The sequence below is a fragment of the Oreochromis niloticus genome, linkage group LG12 (genome assembly GCF_001858045.2).
Source record: "Oreochromis niloticus isolate F11D_XX linkage group LG12, O_niloticus_UMD_NMBU, whole genome shotgun sequence".
Classification (NCBI taxonomy): Eukaryota; Metazoa; Chordata; class Actinopteri; order Cichliformes; family Cichlidae; genus Oreochromis; species Oreochromis niloticus.
The window spans coordinates 17,203,125-17,218,162 of record NC_031977.2 but is presented as its reverse complement, the minus strand read 5'-3'; the positions used below and the strand labels follow the sequence as shown (position 1 = coordinate 17,218,162).

Below are 15,038 nucleotides of genomic sequence, written 5' to 3'. Positions count from 1 at the left end.
CCCAAAAGTTTTAAACACACTGCTGACCACAGATAAGAGGAGCAACATAACTTTTAGCACTAACATTGGAGAAACTTTGTCCTGGTCAGTTATAGTGAAGTCGGGTAAGGTCTGAGTTAGTCTGAGGCTAAAAGTCGGGTCAGTGTCCGTTTCATGCTACATGATGAGGGTACCATGGAAGATTGTTGTGCCTCAGACTGGCTCTGCCAGGAAAAAAAAGAAACCATCTTAAGCACTGAGCTACTTTCAAGCTGTGACATATACACCCGTGCCTGTTCTTTCTGCCTTGTGATTAATCTGTGAATGGCTCCCAACACAAGCTTAAGAGAAAAAGCACACTATTTTTTATAATTATTATTTATTTATTCATTTTTGCATTAAAGCTGTTTAAGACAGTGCATGCTGAAGCTCTTCCAAGCTCAGAGCCACACTTGTGAATCCACATCTTTGTGCTATGTTTATGCAGATTCTTGTACTGTCTTTCCAAAAATTCAGGACCGAGTTTGTTCAGTGCTTTTAAACTTACTTAGCTTCTAAATATATATTTTCCCCCAGTGGTTAAAGCATAATAATTGTTCCTGTACAGATAAAGTGATTTAGAATTTGTACTATGTATCATCAAAGTGCTCACACCATTTTCTGTCACTGAAACGATTTTGCACATGTTGGCTGTGAATTTAGAGTGTGAGTCCATGTGTGCATATCTTCACTTCCAGCACTGTGAGTAACAGGCCTCCTACTGTGTTCTCCTGCCCACCGAGTGCAGGGAAAGAAATTTGGAAAAATGCAATAAAGGGGAGGAGAGAAAGTGGAGAAGATGGCAGGAGAAACCGCATCAATCACAACCGACTGCTCCACGGCCCACATTGACTCCCCACAGTGCAGAGGGAATCTAGCCTCCTACGTACCATCCATCACTCAAACAAGCGTGACCAGTTTCACTCTTCCACCGTGACTATCCCTTATATGAAGTTTGGGAATCACCAACTGAATCTACCCACGAGCACCACTGACACTAACCTTGACCTCCACCTCACCAAACAAACTTCAATGACCCCTCGTCCAATCCTCTCTAACCGTAGATGTCCAGCTTCAGATTAGAGATGCTGTTAGATGTGACAAATAATGATAAACTGCACTCTCTATTTCTTCCACCCGCCCAGCCATATGCTGCGGTCGAACAGATGGGTCGATACATATTTGCTCACTCAGAGAAGCTGTGAGAGTTGGGGGTGGTGAGGGCCAGAAGAGGACAAGAGCAGGGGGAGGGGCGCAAATCTGGTGCCACAGAGGCAAGGATTTAAAGATGAGCACTGGTCCTTATATTGTCAGACACGCCCATGCCCACATGATGGGAATGGGCCAAAACCAGATGGGCAACATAGTGAGGGGGCAGCTTGATGAAAAATATCAGATGCTGTAATGATTTACAATCTGGACACTAAATTCAGTGATCCCAGTTTGAACGTGTAAACTTCTATTCATCGTTCAATCTCCCAAAAACTTCAAATTACCAGCAACACACATCTTTTATGCTGTAGGGTGAGTGAAGAGGTCACACAGCTCACCAGCACTTTTCATATACAGTTTCACAAATAAGTGTCAGTGCAGTATGTCAGCGAAACAGTACATTTGATATAAATAAAAAAATAAACATGGAATCAGTACAGTCTGATGATGGGAACAAAACCACAGTGACATACAGTAGTAGTAAAAACATAATTGCTAACCATTGTGATGATGTAGTCTGAAAAAGAAACTGAAAACAGATTGACCATAGACCTTTGGAGCGTTTGGTGAGTCGGTGATAATTGTTGTGACTCTCTGGCGTAGTCACTGGGTACATGTGTGGCTGGGCTGTGTGTGCTTGACTGTTTGTGTGTGTGTGTGTTTACAGTACAGTACAGTGTGTGCAGTGCCAGAGGCTGAAGTCATCTGTGTTACGGGTGCAGCCCTGAACCCTAGCTTTCCCAGTCGTGGGCGGCCAAACCGTCGTCGTCTGAGTCGGACTCTGGTGAGGCCTCCTTGATGCGGCGCAGCGCCTCGTGGATGCTCCTAGTCAGGGGGTCGGTGGAAGGGGGTAACTCTCCCTGGTCTTTTCTCTCTCTGCAGGGAACACGACGAAGTTTGACCCCCTTACGAATTTGGGCCAGGATGCTGTTTGGGTCATCGTCACCCTTGGCAGGAGGCAGGGAACGCTGGTCGACCTTCCTCAGATGGAAGCTGCCTCTCTTCAGGGAGGCGAGCACCTCGTCCATGGGGGAGCTTACTGCATGTGAGCAGGGGGAGAAGAACACAGACTATGATTGGCTGCTGTAACTAGCTAATGTGAATACTCAAATATTTTGCTTCTTAACAGTCCTGGTACCTTTTCTGCTGTGGACGTCAAACTCTGGGGTCTTCCTCAGCTTTTTGCGGGCGCTCACCAGTTGGCTGCTGTCAAAGAAGCGAGGGATGAACGGGCCGAGCGGGGAGAGAGCGAGCTCTTCTGATGCACTCTTCCCCTCAGCCTTCTGCCCCCGCCGCCCCGGGCTCCCAGAGGGCGACAGCTCCTCCCTTGTCGGTGGCGGGGGTGGAGGGGGTGGTGGAGGAGGAGGGGAGATAGGGGACGCCAGCAATGAGGACAAGGAGCAAGGAGAGCAGGAGGAGTCTGCAGGACTGGGCACAGGCAGGGGTGGAAGCAATGCCGTGTGTGCCGTCGTGGGCTGAGTGGTGAGCGTGGAGCTGGGGCTGGGGTCGGTCTGCACGCTGGTACTCAGACACAACGGCTGGCCCTGCTTCTGCACACAAACAGAGTCCGCGCACTCGTCCCTCTCACTCAAGCTACTCATTTCCACGCTTCTTCGCTCTCTTCTTGTGCTGTGAGCCGCGCGTAGCCGAGTGGACTTCAGAATCACCTGACCCGGGTACCGCTAGAAAAAGACACAAAGGTGTAGGTGAGCAAAAGATAATTACATATACTGAGACACCTCCAGTGAACAGGGGGGCACATACCTGTTTGAAAGTGCGTAATCTGTCTAGTGTTCTCTGCCTCTCCTGGCTTACTCTGCTGCTCTTCCTTTTCTCATCTTCCTCTTCTTCATTTTTCAGCTGGTAATTTATGAGTTTAGAGGAGGAGAGAGATGATGAAGATGCTTTAGCAGCAAAAAGTACCATCATCAAAAAAACCTAAAACAACTTCTACCTGGGATGTGGGGTCCTTTTGGAGGATTTGGCGTCTCTGCTGTTTCTGAGTGTGGTTGGAGACACAGATTTCCTATCGATACACACAAAACCACCAATTTAAAAAATCAATAAAAACTCACAGTCATGAACAAACCATAATTATATATATGTGTAATTATATATACATGTGTCTTCATAATTTGTTGGAGACAAAATCCAAATATCTAGGAAGGAAGAGCTGAACAGGATCTCAACCACAGTATTAGCAGTCACTTCTTCATTTTGAATATCCTTCATGGTCCAGGCTACACTTCAGGAATGAAAATAAAAGCGAGTAAAGCACACACACCCGCTTATTCCTTAGATAGGAGCGTTTGGCAGTGATGCGCCCCCTCCTTGCCTCCAGCTGTCGAGCGCTGACCTGAAGTCTGCGCAGCTCTTCTCTCTCTGCAGTATCGTCCTCTGTTATATCATCCGCACTTTCAAAGGTGTCATAGTACACCACTTCATCCTGACGCTCTGAAAGCACACATACACATAAATATAAACCATTAATGTACAACCAGAATTCAGAAAGTCTTACAGCAGTTAAGATAGCAGAAATTCTACTTCAGGACTCTCTTTAAAACAGGATAATTAAGATCTTGCAAACAAAAAGTAGCTGCAGTAGAACCTGTCATCTGTCTACGGATGCTGTCTAACTGAGCAGTGAGGAGCAGCTCTTCACACTGTAGTATCTCAGCCTGGATATCATAGAGCTGAAGCTGGAGCTCATAGTACTGGGTCTCCATGTGGTCTAAGAGGGCCATCGCATCCTCACTGCTACACAGACTCTGCATCTGGAAGGAATGAATGCAAAAAATAGAAAATGGTCACAAAACAAAGCGTGCTTAGTAAGCGTGCCTGTCAGCTTCATTTGGTCGTGAGCGTGTTACCACACCTCTTCTCGAAGTGTGTGTTTCCTCTGCTCTAGACAGATCTCCCTGGCTCTCTGGAGCTGGAGGGTTTCCTTTGCAACTGAGTAGCGCAGCCTCTCCATGCGCTCCACCGCCGCCGTCCACGAAGACTTACCAAACTTACGCTGATCCAACTTCATACGCTCATATACACCTACGGACAACAAAACACATTGCACAGGTGGCTGAGTGAAACGTGAGAGTGACTCACAGAAGCGTTCAGTTTCATCCTCTGGTACAGTGAGTGGGCACGTCACAGCAATTTCTTTTCCCTCTATGTGATGACTACAGTCTAACATAAAACGAAGGATCCTTACAATAACACAGAGGGAGACATCTATTGGCCACATTTGGATATTGCAACTACTTTCTTTTCAGTCGTCTCTTCAAGCAAATAACTTACTTGATTTTTCATCTGATATATTTCAGATAATAAAAGAATGAGTCAGCTGTGAAGGAAAACATGAGATAAGAGGGACACACTGTGGAGTGACCCTGCACTGACAGAATCTGCTGGCAGAGCTGGTTGATCAATAGGTCGTCCTTGTTTCCTCCTGTTTCTGTTAAAGCACAGCTGTCTGCAGTGTCTCATTAATACCACATCGCATTAGCCCTGGGATCAAAACCACACACAGGTCAATAACACGCCAATGTCTCTACTATGCGTGCGTGTTCTCTGTTTGATTATTCAAAGTCATCCTTCTGCTGCTTTATCGACTTGACGTGTCAGTGATGGCAGACCGTACCTTTCTGGGCTCTGGCAGTGATTTCAAAGTATTTCACAGTAAACTCTTGGATGTTGAGGACGGCCTCCTGAGCCTTCTTCTGCCAGTCAGAGTCTTCCCTTTTTAGAGCTTCAATCCGCCTCGGGCCCAAGTAGTCATTCTCCATGGAAATCTAACAAGAGGATATGCACACAGCTTATCAGCAAGATTAAAAAGTGACATTTAATATTTTTCTGTGATGAATAAAATCTAAAGAAAAGTAAGTTTGTTTAGTTTTTTAATCTTATTAACACTTCTCAAAATAATCCTTTGGATACAGTATATAGTGTCTTGATATTAAAAAATGAATATCCATTGAATAAGAATAATAAAAAAAGATTAGGAAGCAGCTCCTGTGTACACAGTGGAGCCAAATCTCAATGACAAGTTAGCTGCCCATTCATAAAAACATACACCTTTAAGATAGCACTGCTTCTTTTTCATTTGAGATGGAGTGTGTGTTTTAAAAACACACACTCCATCTAAGTGCTTTCACCACAAAAACAGGCCTGGAGGGGCAGCCTCACTCCCACACATGGAAGCACTGGCAACTGTCATGAAATTTCATCTTCTCTTTTATTTTAGTTTTTTTAATTATTTTGTGCACAGTCAAGTGAGCATGTATGCAAGTAGACATCTATAACAAAAAGTAGTGTCAGCCTCACACGATCCCTTTGATTACAAAAGCATGTGCGATGATGAAAAACAAATAAAAAAAAAAAAAGTAAATCTGAAAAGTTTCCGCTGTTTTTTGGTTATGTTTATGGAAGATAGCATAATGTCAGTTAAGCATGTAATATTAATATCAACAAATACAGTATCAATTAATGTAATATTGTATTTATCAATATCATAAATACAATATAAAGTTGTTTTTTTAATAGCTTAACTGAAAAGGCTAAACTTTCATATATTCTGTATTCATTACGTGTAAAGTTGATATTTCAAGGGGTTTTATGTTTTCATTTTGATGAAGTCAGAAATCCACTATCTAAAATTGTTAGAATATTTCATATAGATTTTGAGTAAATTACTATTCAAACACTAAAAAAACTCTAGTTCAGCATACATAGCCACAATAATGCAGTCCAAATTACGATCAACTATAAGCCTCAGTCCTGAAGGCTAGATGTTCGCACACTGCTGTACTCCTGAACCCAAGACAACCTCAGAAACATCTTACGTGGGTGTAAGAAAACAATAACTGGACCTCTGCTCGCTGGTCCAAAGTCCTCTTTTCAGATTAAATAAATTTTGGTTTCATTTTCAATCAAAAAAAGGGCTCGAAATGTTTCACTGAAAGTTAATCTTCTAGAATTAAATCACAAGAAGTCTGAACTCTTTTACAACATTCACATTTTTTGAGATGCACTAGTGCAAACTTAAAAAACTAATTAAAGCCTGGATCATTTCAGCATCACACACTTTGTCATTTAATTATCACATTGCAGGATCGTTAGACACCAAAAAAAGAATAAACAATCCATCACTAATGTGGAAAACAGGAGAGTCCTTTTTTTACACAAAATCACAAGACAAACAAGATTACAGAGATTATCACCTGGTGCACCAGTATCATTTGCCACTGCAATTTCCTGAAGCTTTTTTAATAAAAAATATTCTTCCATATTGATTTGTGCTACTATATAGCTAAGGTTACAGGATATAAAGAAATATTTTACTAGAGGATCTCAAATGCTCTCGATCTATATGTTAAGTCGGGTACGTATAAAAAGTTCTTAATTAAGATTGTTGTCTTTCCAGTGTTTTTCACTTCACAAAAAATAACCTTTGGTTAAGCGTTTTGATATTAAATGTTACTCCATCACAGAGTGGACAAACAGCAGTCCTGCCAGTTCTGAATCATCAGTTTTCTAACATGCATGAACATTAGGGGAAGAAAGAGCACTTATACTCTTATCTAACCATTTTGTGAAGTTAAAAGAACTAAGTCACTGAAAGTCTTGCTGTGTAGTAGCTGCAGATGCTGTAGGCTATAAATACACCCGGAAGTTTGAGTGTAACTCACTCCTACCTCCCCCACTCTGGTAGGAGGTTCCATGGTGTAATGGTTAGCACTCTGGACTCTGAATCCAGCGATCCGAGTTCAAATCTCGGTGGGACCTGCATATTTTGTAACCTCTTTCTCCCCTCTTGTTTTCTGGCCTCGCTTCTGCTGACATATTGTTGAGCAGACTAAATGCACTACAGAAAAAATCCAGAGAAGCAAAAAGGGAGGTTCTGCTCTACTTATCAGAGTAGTATATGTATGCATCTATACCATACCCATACAGCCGACCTACTAACAACATAGAGGATTAAAGTTGCTAAAACTCTGTCTTTAGTTGAAGGACTGTGACTGACAGCAGCCACACGTGAAGTGGAAAGCTTTACTCAACAATCCATCCTTCCATTCAGTGTGGTCGTTTCTGAATAGTAACAACCTCTATTGATTTGTGCTTCTTGACATAAATTTTCCACACTTATTCCTGTGAATTAGTTTCACTAAAATTCCTGAATTCACTGAATGTTGTGGAGTGATTATGCTCACAGCAGAGACAACAGTTTGACTCATACACATAAGATTTTTTTTCCATTTCATTTGTACTATTATTAATGCTAAAAAATATTAATTCAATATACACAATATTTAATATTGATTATTATTTGTTATTAAGCTGGACTCAATTAGGTTTATACAACAAAAAAATACTCAGGGTTAGAAAAAGGTAATTGTTTGAGATAAAGTACAGCGATTGTTACTTCTTTAAGGTTCAGTTTTCCTGGTTGCCAGGGTGACAAATCCCAGCTGAACAGTGTGGACAGTGTATTGTACGTGCTGCAGACATAAAATATACTTCCTAGTGATTCTGTTTCTTCATGAGGTCCTATAGGTGTACACCTATAGGACCCCACACAACATGATTTATTCATGTCTCTGTGAGAATACGGGAAATTGGAGATCCATTCCAACTGACAGCATTTCACTCAAACACCACCAGAAGTTTTTCAGGTAATGTGGAAAACTTAGAGGAAGGGGTTTTGATCCAAGGATGGGAAAGCTGTGTTTTTTTCTTAGTAGATGGATATCAAGTGGCAAGGTTAATATCCATCCAAAAGACACTGAGGTCTTATTATTATTGATGTGCTGTGTGTGAGTCACGGAGCTAAATATAAATGTGCCATCAGCACTGCAATGATTGAACAAAGCTTTTCCACCATTTATCCATTCACCAGCATTCATCTTCCCTTTGCAATTAGATCCGTCTCGTCCCCCTCCCACTGTGTTGGAGCTTATCAGAAAATACAAGATAATTTGTAATACCATAATACATCTTCGTCAAACACACACATACACAGTGTTGCACACAAATGGAGCAGGCCCTATTTTAGGAGACATGAGAATTTCCTGTCACGTCCGTTGTGTTTTATGATCCTTTCACGTCACTGACTAAATGCAATAATTTAAATATAGCAGCTAAAGAAGAGGACAGAAAAACCCACACAATTCCCATGATCTACAACAACAATTTGTGTCTCATTTTATTTTTATTTCCTCCTGGTTATATGTCATCAGTGTTCATTTACCCCCTGTGTGTAAAATGTGTGTTTGCATGCATACTATGTAGGCTACTTGTCATGGATCGTGACTGAAAGGGCTTGGTAAAATGCCAAAGAGGTCTTGAGAATTTACTGGGTCACTAAAGGATTTAGATCCAAACCTAAATCCAAACAAATTCCCACGAAATATCAAGAATGCCTCTCTGGTTCCAGACAAGGGGAAATTGTTACCTTGATCTGCTGTCTGCGTAGCATGGCTAGTTCCCTCATGTCTCTGAAGGGCTGCAGAAGATACTGGTACAACTGTGTGGAGGCCTCCAGCAGACCTCCGTAGGCCTGGTCTTCTTCCTCATATAGCTCCAGTAACTCCACCATACTGTCCATGGTCTTGTGCTTCTCCAGCAGCTGCATTTTATACGTACAAGAAGTTATTTTTCTTAACATCAACAACTTTTAAAACACAAAGAAAAACAGTGCACATCGATCAGCTTACAAACATACTGCAAATCAGGGGTGTTTCCATGATTTTTAAAATAAGGTGGTATTACACAAGAGCAAGGCAGAGGGGGCACCACAAGAGACCAGAATATTTAATCAGAAATAAAGCGTAGAAGAGCCTGGAAATTGTTTTATACTGAATAAATTATAAAATATTTAGACCTTTTAATTTAGTTAAAAAGCCTTAAATCTACTTTTGGACTATAGTACAATATATCTTAGCAAACCTACTCAAAACGTAAAGATTAAGCAGAGTCACATACATGATATCCTAATTATTTATTTCATTAATGACTGTATCACTTCAATCTTTCAGCGAGATGTGATATTGAATACTTATAGACTGTTGGATAGCTTTATTTGCAATAAAAATGCCTAGTATAAAATATATATTTTTTCAATCTGCAAAATAAAATCTAAAGCTTTAAAATACATGATATGAATGGGATTTGCATCCAAACAGAATAGAAGGGAGTAGAAACCGAGAAGATTATGAGTGAAAACTATGACTAGACTACAAGGATGCTTTGTGTAACTGTAAATAACAGGAGTATATCTGAGCGTAGTCTCTTGCTGCATAGACTATGGCTAAGTGAGCAGAGTCATTGCAGCTGCTGGGAATAAGATCGATACACGCACATTTTTGCCAGACTGAACAATCCTGTAGGCTACCAGCAACACCAAAATAAGCATTAACTCACCCCTCAAATGGAGTGAGAGGATCGATAGGCCAGTGTGTGTGCGTGCATGTGTGTATGTGTGAGATATCTGACAAAATAAACAACTTCTGTTTTTGAATGAGCTATAGAGTGCTGTCACTGCAGTCCAGGGAGCTCAGCCTGTGATAAACAGTTGAATAAGATCAGCAGCTCCTCGAGGATGAATCCTCCGTCGAGCAAATGGAAATCCCAAACTGATAAACACTTACTGAAACAATCAGAGAGAATTAGCTCTGGCTGGTTGGTGCACATTGTGTGAGACTTATGGCTCGGCTGTTTGATGTTTTCAGATCAGGAAAAGGGCAGTAAGGCAACACTTCCTCTGTCTGATTTTCTGCCTTTTTTATTCTGACAGCAGGAGTGGGTGTGGGACCGTCTGGGTGGAACGACATGGTTTCTCTCACTCGTGTGCGCTATTCAGTCTCTCTTCGCTGCCAAAAGCAGAGCAGAGAGGAAACGCCTCGGCCAAAATAGTCGCATAAGCACATCAGTATAAATGCATGTCGTTTCAATTCTGAGTTAAAAAAGATATGAAATGCATCACGCTGTGACTGCAATCATAAACAGGGCAACTTTAAGAGGAAGCTTCTATCCTTTTTCATTGCATATGCAAAACGAATATAAGTGTATCGTAAGAAATGGTTACGCTAAAATTAGTTTTTAGATAGTCCATGTATTTCAAAGAAATCCCGGTAACACAGCAAGGTTTATCTACCACTTCCACTGTAACGTAATGAAGAAGTAACACTGTTGAAAACCCTTCCATTAAAGGCCTCTCTCACCTTTTCCCTCAGGGCCCTTCTTTCACTGTCTGGCTCCACAAGTCAAGGATGCATTAATCTACCACTGCTGATTAGTAGCACAATGCGAGAGCTGATGAGCATCAATATAATGCCTATTGCTATTATGAGCTGTTAACCAATCATTAGCTGCTGCTAAAGTGTGTCAGAGGAGCAGGCCCGGAGCACGAATAGTGTCTGGAGGGTGTCTGCACTGTTAGTCAGAATCTGTATCAAACATTAAATCATGCAATTTGAAATGAGTGATGTTATTAAAATAAATATAAAACTCCTTTTACTTCAGAACATCTTTAATTAGCATTCATGAAATAAATATAAAACTCATTTTCAAGGTCACAAATCAGCCAGGCTCATGATTTCAAACATGAGTTAAAGGTCATAAACATATAATGAGGTCACGTGCTCCTTCTTAGCCTGAATTATAGTTATACTGTTAACTTTATGGCTTACAAATTTGCTTCATAATCAAAAGAAATCCAGGTTCGATCCCAGGAAGAGACACAAATCCTTTTGGTGCTGTCATTGGCAACAGTTGAGCTCATTTTTAGCAACTGTGCTCTTTGCAAAAGAAAAATAAGTGCTTAGACTGAGTTTGTGTGTCTGTGTGTGTGGACTGGACTCGCTCAGCTGTATAAGCAGCAGACTGCTGCCACGCTGTGAGTTTAGTACTCCACACAGCACATTGCAGTGAATTTTTTTTTTTAAAAACCAACGTTTGCTCACTGGTGAGACAGCATTATTGGGCACTCCACCTTATCTCTGCAGAAAAGGAAAAAACTGAAGCACTCTACCTGTCATTGACTGGGTGTCTGTTGTATTGCAGAGGTTACACTGTCTTTTTTTTTACCTCCTGTAACTTCATGTGATCTGGTTTTCTCACACTTCAGTCCCCTTAGTGTTTTAGATGAGTGAGATGGAGTTTTTCCTTCCCACTGGCGCCAAGTGCTTGCTCATAGAGGGTCGCCTGATTGTTGTGACAATATAAAGCGCCTTTATTTATAGAGTTCTAACTCACAACAACAATGTTGTGAGTTAGAACTCTATAAATAAAACTGAATTTAACTGAACTTTGTTCTTTCTTTCTAACCTCAGAAACTAGCTTCCTACTCAAAGGGAACGTGATTCTATTTGTCGCCTCTCCTCCTGTGACGTCTGTCCTGTGACAGCAGCGGACAGGTGAAAATGAAATGTGCCTTTTTGTTTGACTTAATTCTGGGTTAATTATTTTAGTTATTATGCACTGCAGTTGTATTACTATTTAAAGAAAAATAAAACCTTAACAAATCAATCAAATAAATCAGGTTTCAGTAGTTCAGCCATTTTTGTTGAACTTGTTTTTTGTGTGTTTTAAGTGTGCCTGCTATAACGGTCTAACCTACATAGCACAGATTTATTATAGCAAATGGAAATGACCAATATAGCCTCTCTGAAGAATAAGCCAGTGTTTGCCTCATGAGTTTTCTTGCTGTGTTCATGATTATTCTTAGCAAACACGGAGATAGTGTCCTGTACACTGACTATTATTCTAGCAGTTCTCCATCCACTTTGGGGGGTTTTGTGCCATTAACCTCCTGGTAGAAGGGAGAGCTCCTCCTGTTGGACTTCTTTTTGAAGTCTTATTGCAGGTGAATCCCATCTAATAGTAGTTTTTTGCTGAGTTTGTGTGTTTTTGTGTTGTTAAAATTTATAAATAAATAAAATAAATACCCTGAGCAGTGAATTGGGTCTGATAAGTGCAGCGCATCTTCATTTTCTAGATGTGTCACAGACAGGCTGTGGGAGGATCTCAAAACTCACCTCCTGCAGATGTTTATTTGCTCGGCTGAGCGCCTCCTCGTACCCGGACTGCCTCAGTTCGCTCAGGCTTTCGTAGTACTCATCCGGGTCGTCGTTTTCCGTGAAGAGAACCTGGGAAAGTATCTTCCAACCGCAGGTGTCGAGCGCGTGACCCAGGTACACCTGTAAATTGAAGCACAGCTCGTCCATTTCTGTTTCGGATACTTCCGCCGGGCCGAACAACACCGTCCACATCCCGGCCGGCTCCTCCGGAAACACCGGCAGGCATGGCTCGAGGACGGAGTTTACCGAGCACAGCTGCTGGTGGATTGCCCGAAGGTCCTGAAAGGAGAAGAGTCCGGCCCAACTGCAGTCCTCCCTGCTCAGACTGTCCAGCTCCTCCAGGTCCAGGCAGTCCAGTGATGGAGACAGCTGGTCCTCTCTGAGTGATTGTAACGCGTCGGTGTCGGGGCTAACCCGCGAAGTAGCGGGTTTAGTCGCAGTCTGAATTTTGACAGGACTATGTTTTGACAGGGACTTAGTTTTAGGGCTGCATGCTTTAGCCTCACTGGCCCCTTTGCTAGACGCTTTATCCCTGACGGGACTTTCGGGCCATTTTGTTTTGTCCCCATCCAGACCAGTCACATCCGCAGGAGGGTCCCTACCAAAGCTTCTCCTCTGCACCGTCCTGTTATGACACGTAATGGCAAATTTGCCCTCCACCTCATTCCAGGCGACGATGAAAACAAATTTATGCTTCTCCTTCTCCTCAAACGCATTCGGGCGAACGGCTACCCAACCCGACTCCAAATTATCCTCCATTGTGAAGGACATCTCTGCAAAGTGATGAAACGGGAATATGCTGCGGTGGCACTGTTTGGGAGTGGGGCGTGAAACGGAGAGCCTCACAGCGCTGTAACGTCGTTTACCAAACCGTTTGCTCTCCGAGGAGATTTCGCCTGGGGGGCTATCCTCCTTCGCTCGAGTGGATGAATTTGAAGCAGTGCGGTTTCATGTCCCATCTCTGGCCCACCTGCTTTCAGCTCGGACGTCTATCGCAGCATCGAGCAGCCGTTACCTCTGCCATTAGCTTTCCCGGCCGTTAAAGACTCGGCTCTGACACATAACAGGCGCCCGAGTGTTTACCAGTCCAACGGTCGATCCGCCTGTCAGCTGGGTTCCGTTATTCTCTCGGCTCCAGAGCCCCTTTCTAATCATGAAAAACGACACCAAAGCAGACATCGTTCAGATACGCCACACCGAGAGCACACATGAGCGTTACACGGGGCTCTCTCCGGTCTGTGTGAAAGGGTAGCATCGTCTCCAAACTCACATTACCATGTTGTCTTCAGCTTTCGCCCAGGAGGACCACAGACGCAAAATATGATGCCTTCACGTGCATCGAGATATGTCGGAACTTTCAAGTATATTGATAAACTTGGAGACGGGGAAATAGGCAAAACTGAGTGCTGAAAGCTACACTGCGGTCTATTTATGAAACATTGAAGACTTTATGTAAATAGGAAGAGCGGTTTGCATTAACGTTTGTAATCCCATGGAAAGTTGCTTTAGCAGCAGTTCGTAGTTACTCATCATGTTACTGCTGACTACTGACTAATGCAAGCCAGCTTTGAGGACACTGAGTCTGCATTGCTGTATCCCAAAAAGCACGTGAACGCAACATTAGAGATTCCGCTTGAGTAGGGCACGTAACTGTTACGTTTATTGTCGAGCAGTCTGGTAGTTTAGAAAATAAAAACAATGCAGCTTTTTCCGAAATTAATTAAATAATAGCTAGATGCACAGAATATTAACGTTTTAAAATATTTCACCAATTAAACTGACAGCTCATTTTCAGAAGTAACTGAATGACCCATGTTATCGTGATCATTATTTGTGCAGTGCTGCTTTATATCTCACAATAAACTAACCCCATTTCTGGAAGGCCCCTGAAATCATCTAATATAAAACAGTTCATTCCCTCTTCCTTTTTAGAGGAAGGGCAGGAAGCCGAGTGAACCTACTTTATGTTCAGGTCACCAGGGATCAGTGGGATGACTCATACAGACAGCCATTCACACCTACAGCCAAGTCAGAGTAGCCACTTATTAGTTTAACCCGCTTGTCTTTGGACTGTGGGAGGATTTAGTTGCCATCATAATGATGATGTAGTCCAAAACCACAAACCTTGAAGTAATAAAGTAGTTGAAAAATAAACTGAAGAAAAGGAGGTGCCTCAGCTTACATGGTTAAGTTCAGAGGAGGGGACTGTTATTGAGTTACACAGCTCCTGTTGTTTACACGTTGGCTGGACTGTTACAGAAGACAGGGATGGAAAATAGCATTCCCCATTAATGGTCACAGCCTTGAGACAGATAAAAGTGAGTCTCTCACCAGGGTCTGTTACTCCTAATGATGCAAAGAAAAAAATCCTTAATGGGTTCCATCGAAGACTGCCTCCCACCACAACAACCTATAGAGCACTGTGTTTGCATTATTAAACAGATCCCTGGCTTACCTCTGGGATCCTGTAGTTTTAAAGATAAAGAGATAAAGATGTTTCGAAAACTACTTTTGGAAGAATATGAAACTGATAAAGTTGATCACCCATTGTATATATAACTATGCTAAATTGTATCTAAATTATATCTATCACTGTAGCTATGTTTATACATGTCCTCCTTGTTTATTGTGTGGGGTAAGTGATGATGGGAATTAGGGGTAACAATGAATGGTGGGATTCAATAGAATGTTGAGCATGGGGTAGGGATTAATAAGTATGTTATACTTCTTCCTACT

General features: G+C 42.1%; 1 protein-coding gene and 1 non-coding gene across 2 annotated transcripts; one reads left to right on the top strand and one right to left on the bottom strand.

The window, feature by feature from the left end:
• Positions 1 to 51: 51 nt before the first annotated feature.
• Positions 52 to 13,730, bottom strand: LOC100694356 (junction-mediating and -regulatory protein). Its single transcript, XM_013275385.3, has 10 exons — positions 12,261 to 13,730; positions 8,678 to 8,851; positions 4,868 to 5,018; positions 4,106 to 4,275; positions 3,839 to 4,004; positions 3,515 to 3,684; positions 3,185 to 3,256; positions 2,995 to 3,090; positions 2,369 to 2,912; positions 52 to 2,269 (listed from the first exon to the last, which is right to left on the bottom strand). The coding sequence occupies exons 1-10, from the start codon at positions 13,071 to 13,073 to the stop codon at positions 1,962 to 1,964; spliced, it is 2,664 nt and encodes an 887-aa protein (XP_013130839.1). The 5' UTR covers positions 13,074 to 13,730; the 3' UTR covers positions 52 to 1,961.
• On the top strand, positions 6,940 to 7,011 carry trnaq-cug (transfer RNA glutamine (anticodon CUG)). Its single transcript has one exon. It is a non-coding gene; the product is annotated as a tRNA-Gln (tRNA).
• Positions 13,731 to 15,038: the final 1,308 nt, after the last annotated feature.

Excerpts from the sequence above, each read along its gene's own strand:
- LOC100694356 (XM_013275385.3), bottom strand. The coding sequence starts at position 13,073 with ATGTCCTTCACAATGGAGGATAATTTGGAGTCGGGTTGGGTAGCCGTT. Across the intron at positions 8,852-12,260 it reads CAAATAAACATCTGCAGGAG|CTGCTGGAGAAGCACAAGAC; the intron begins GTGAGTTTTGAG and ends TATAAAATGCAG. Across the intron at positions 4,005-4,105 it reads AACACACACTTCGAGAAGAG|ATGCAGAGTCTGTGTAGCAG; the intron begins GTGTGGTAACAC and ends CATTCCTTCCAG.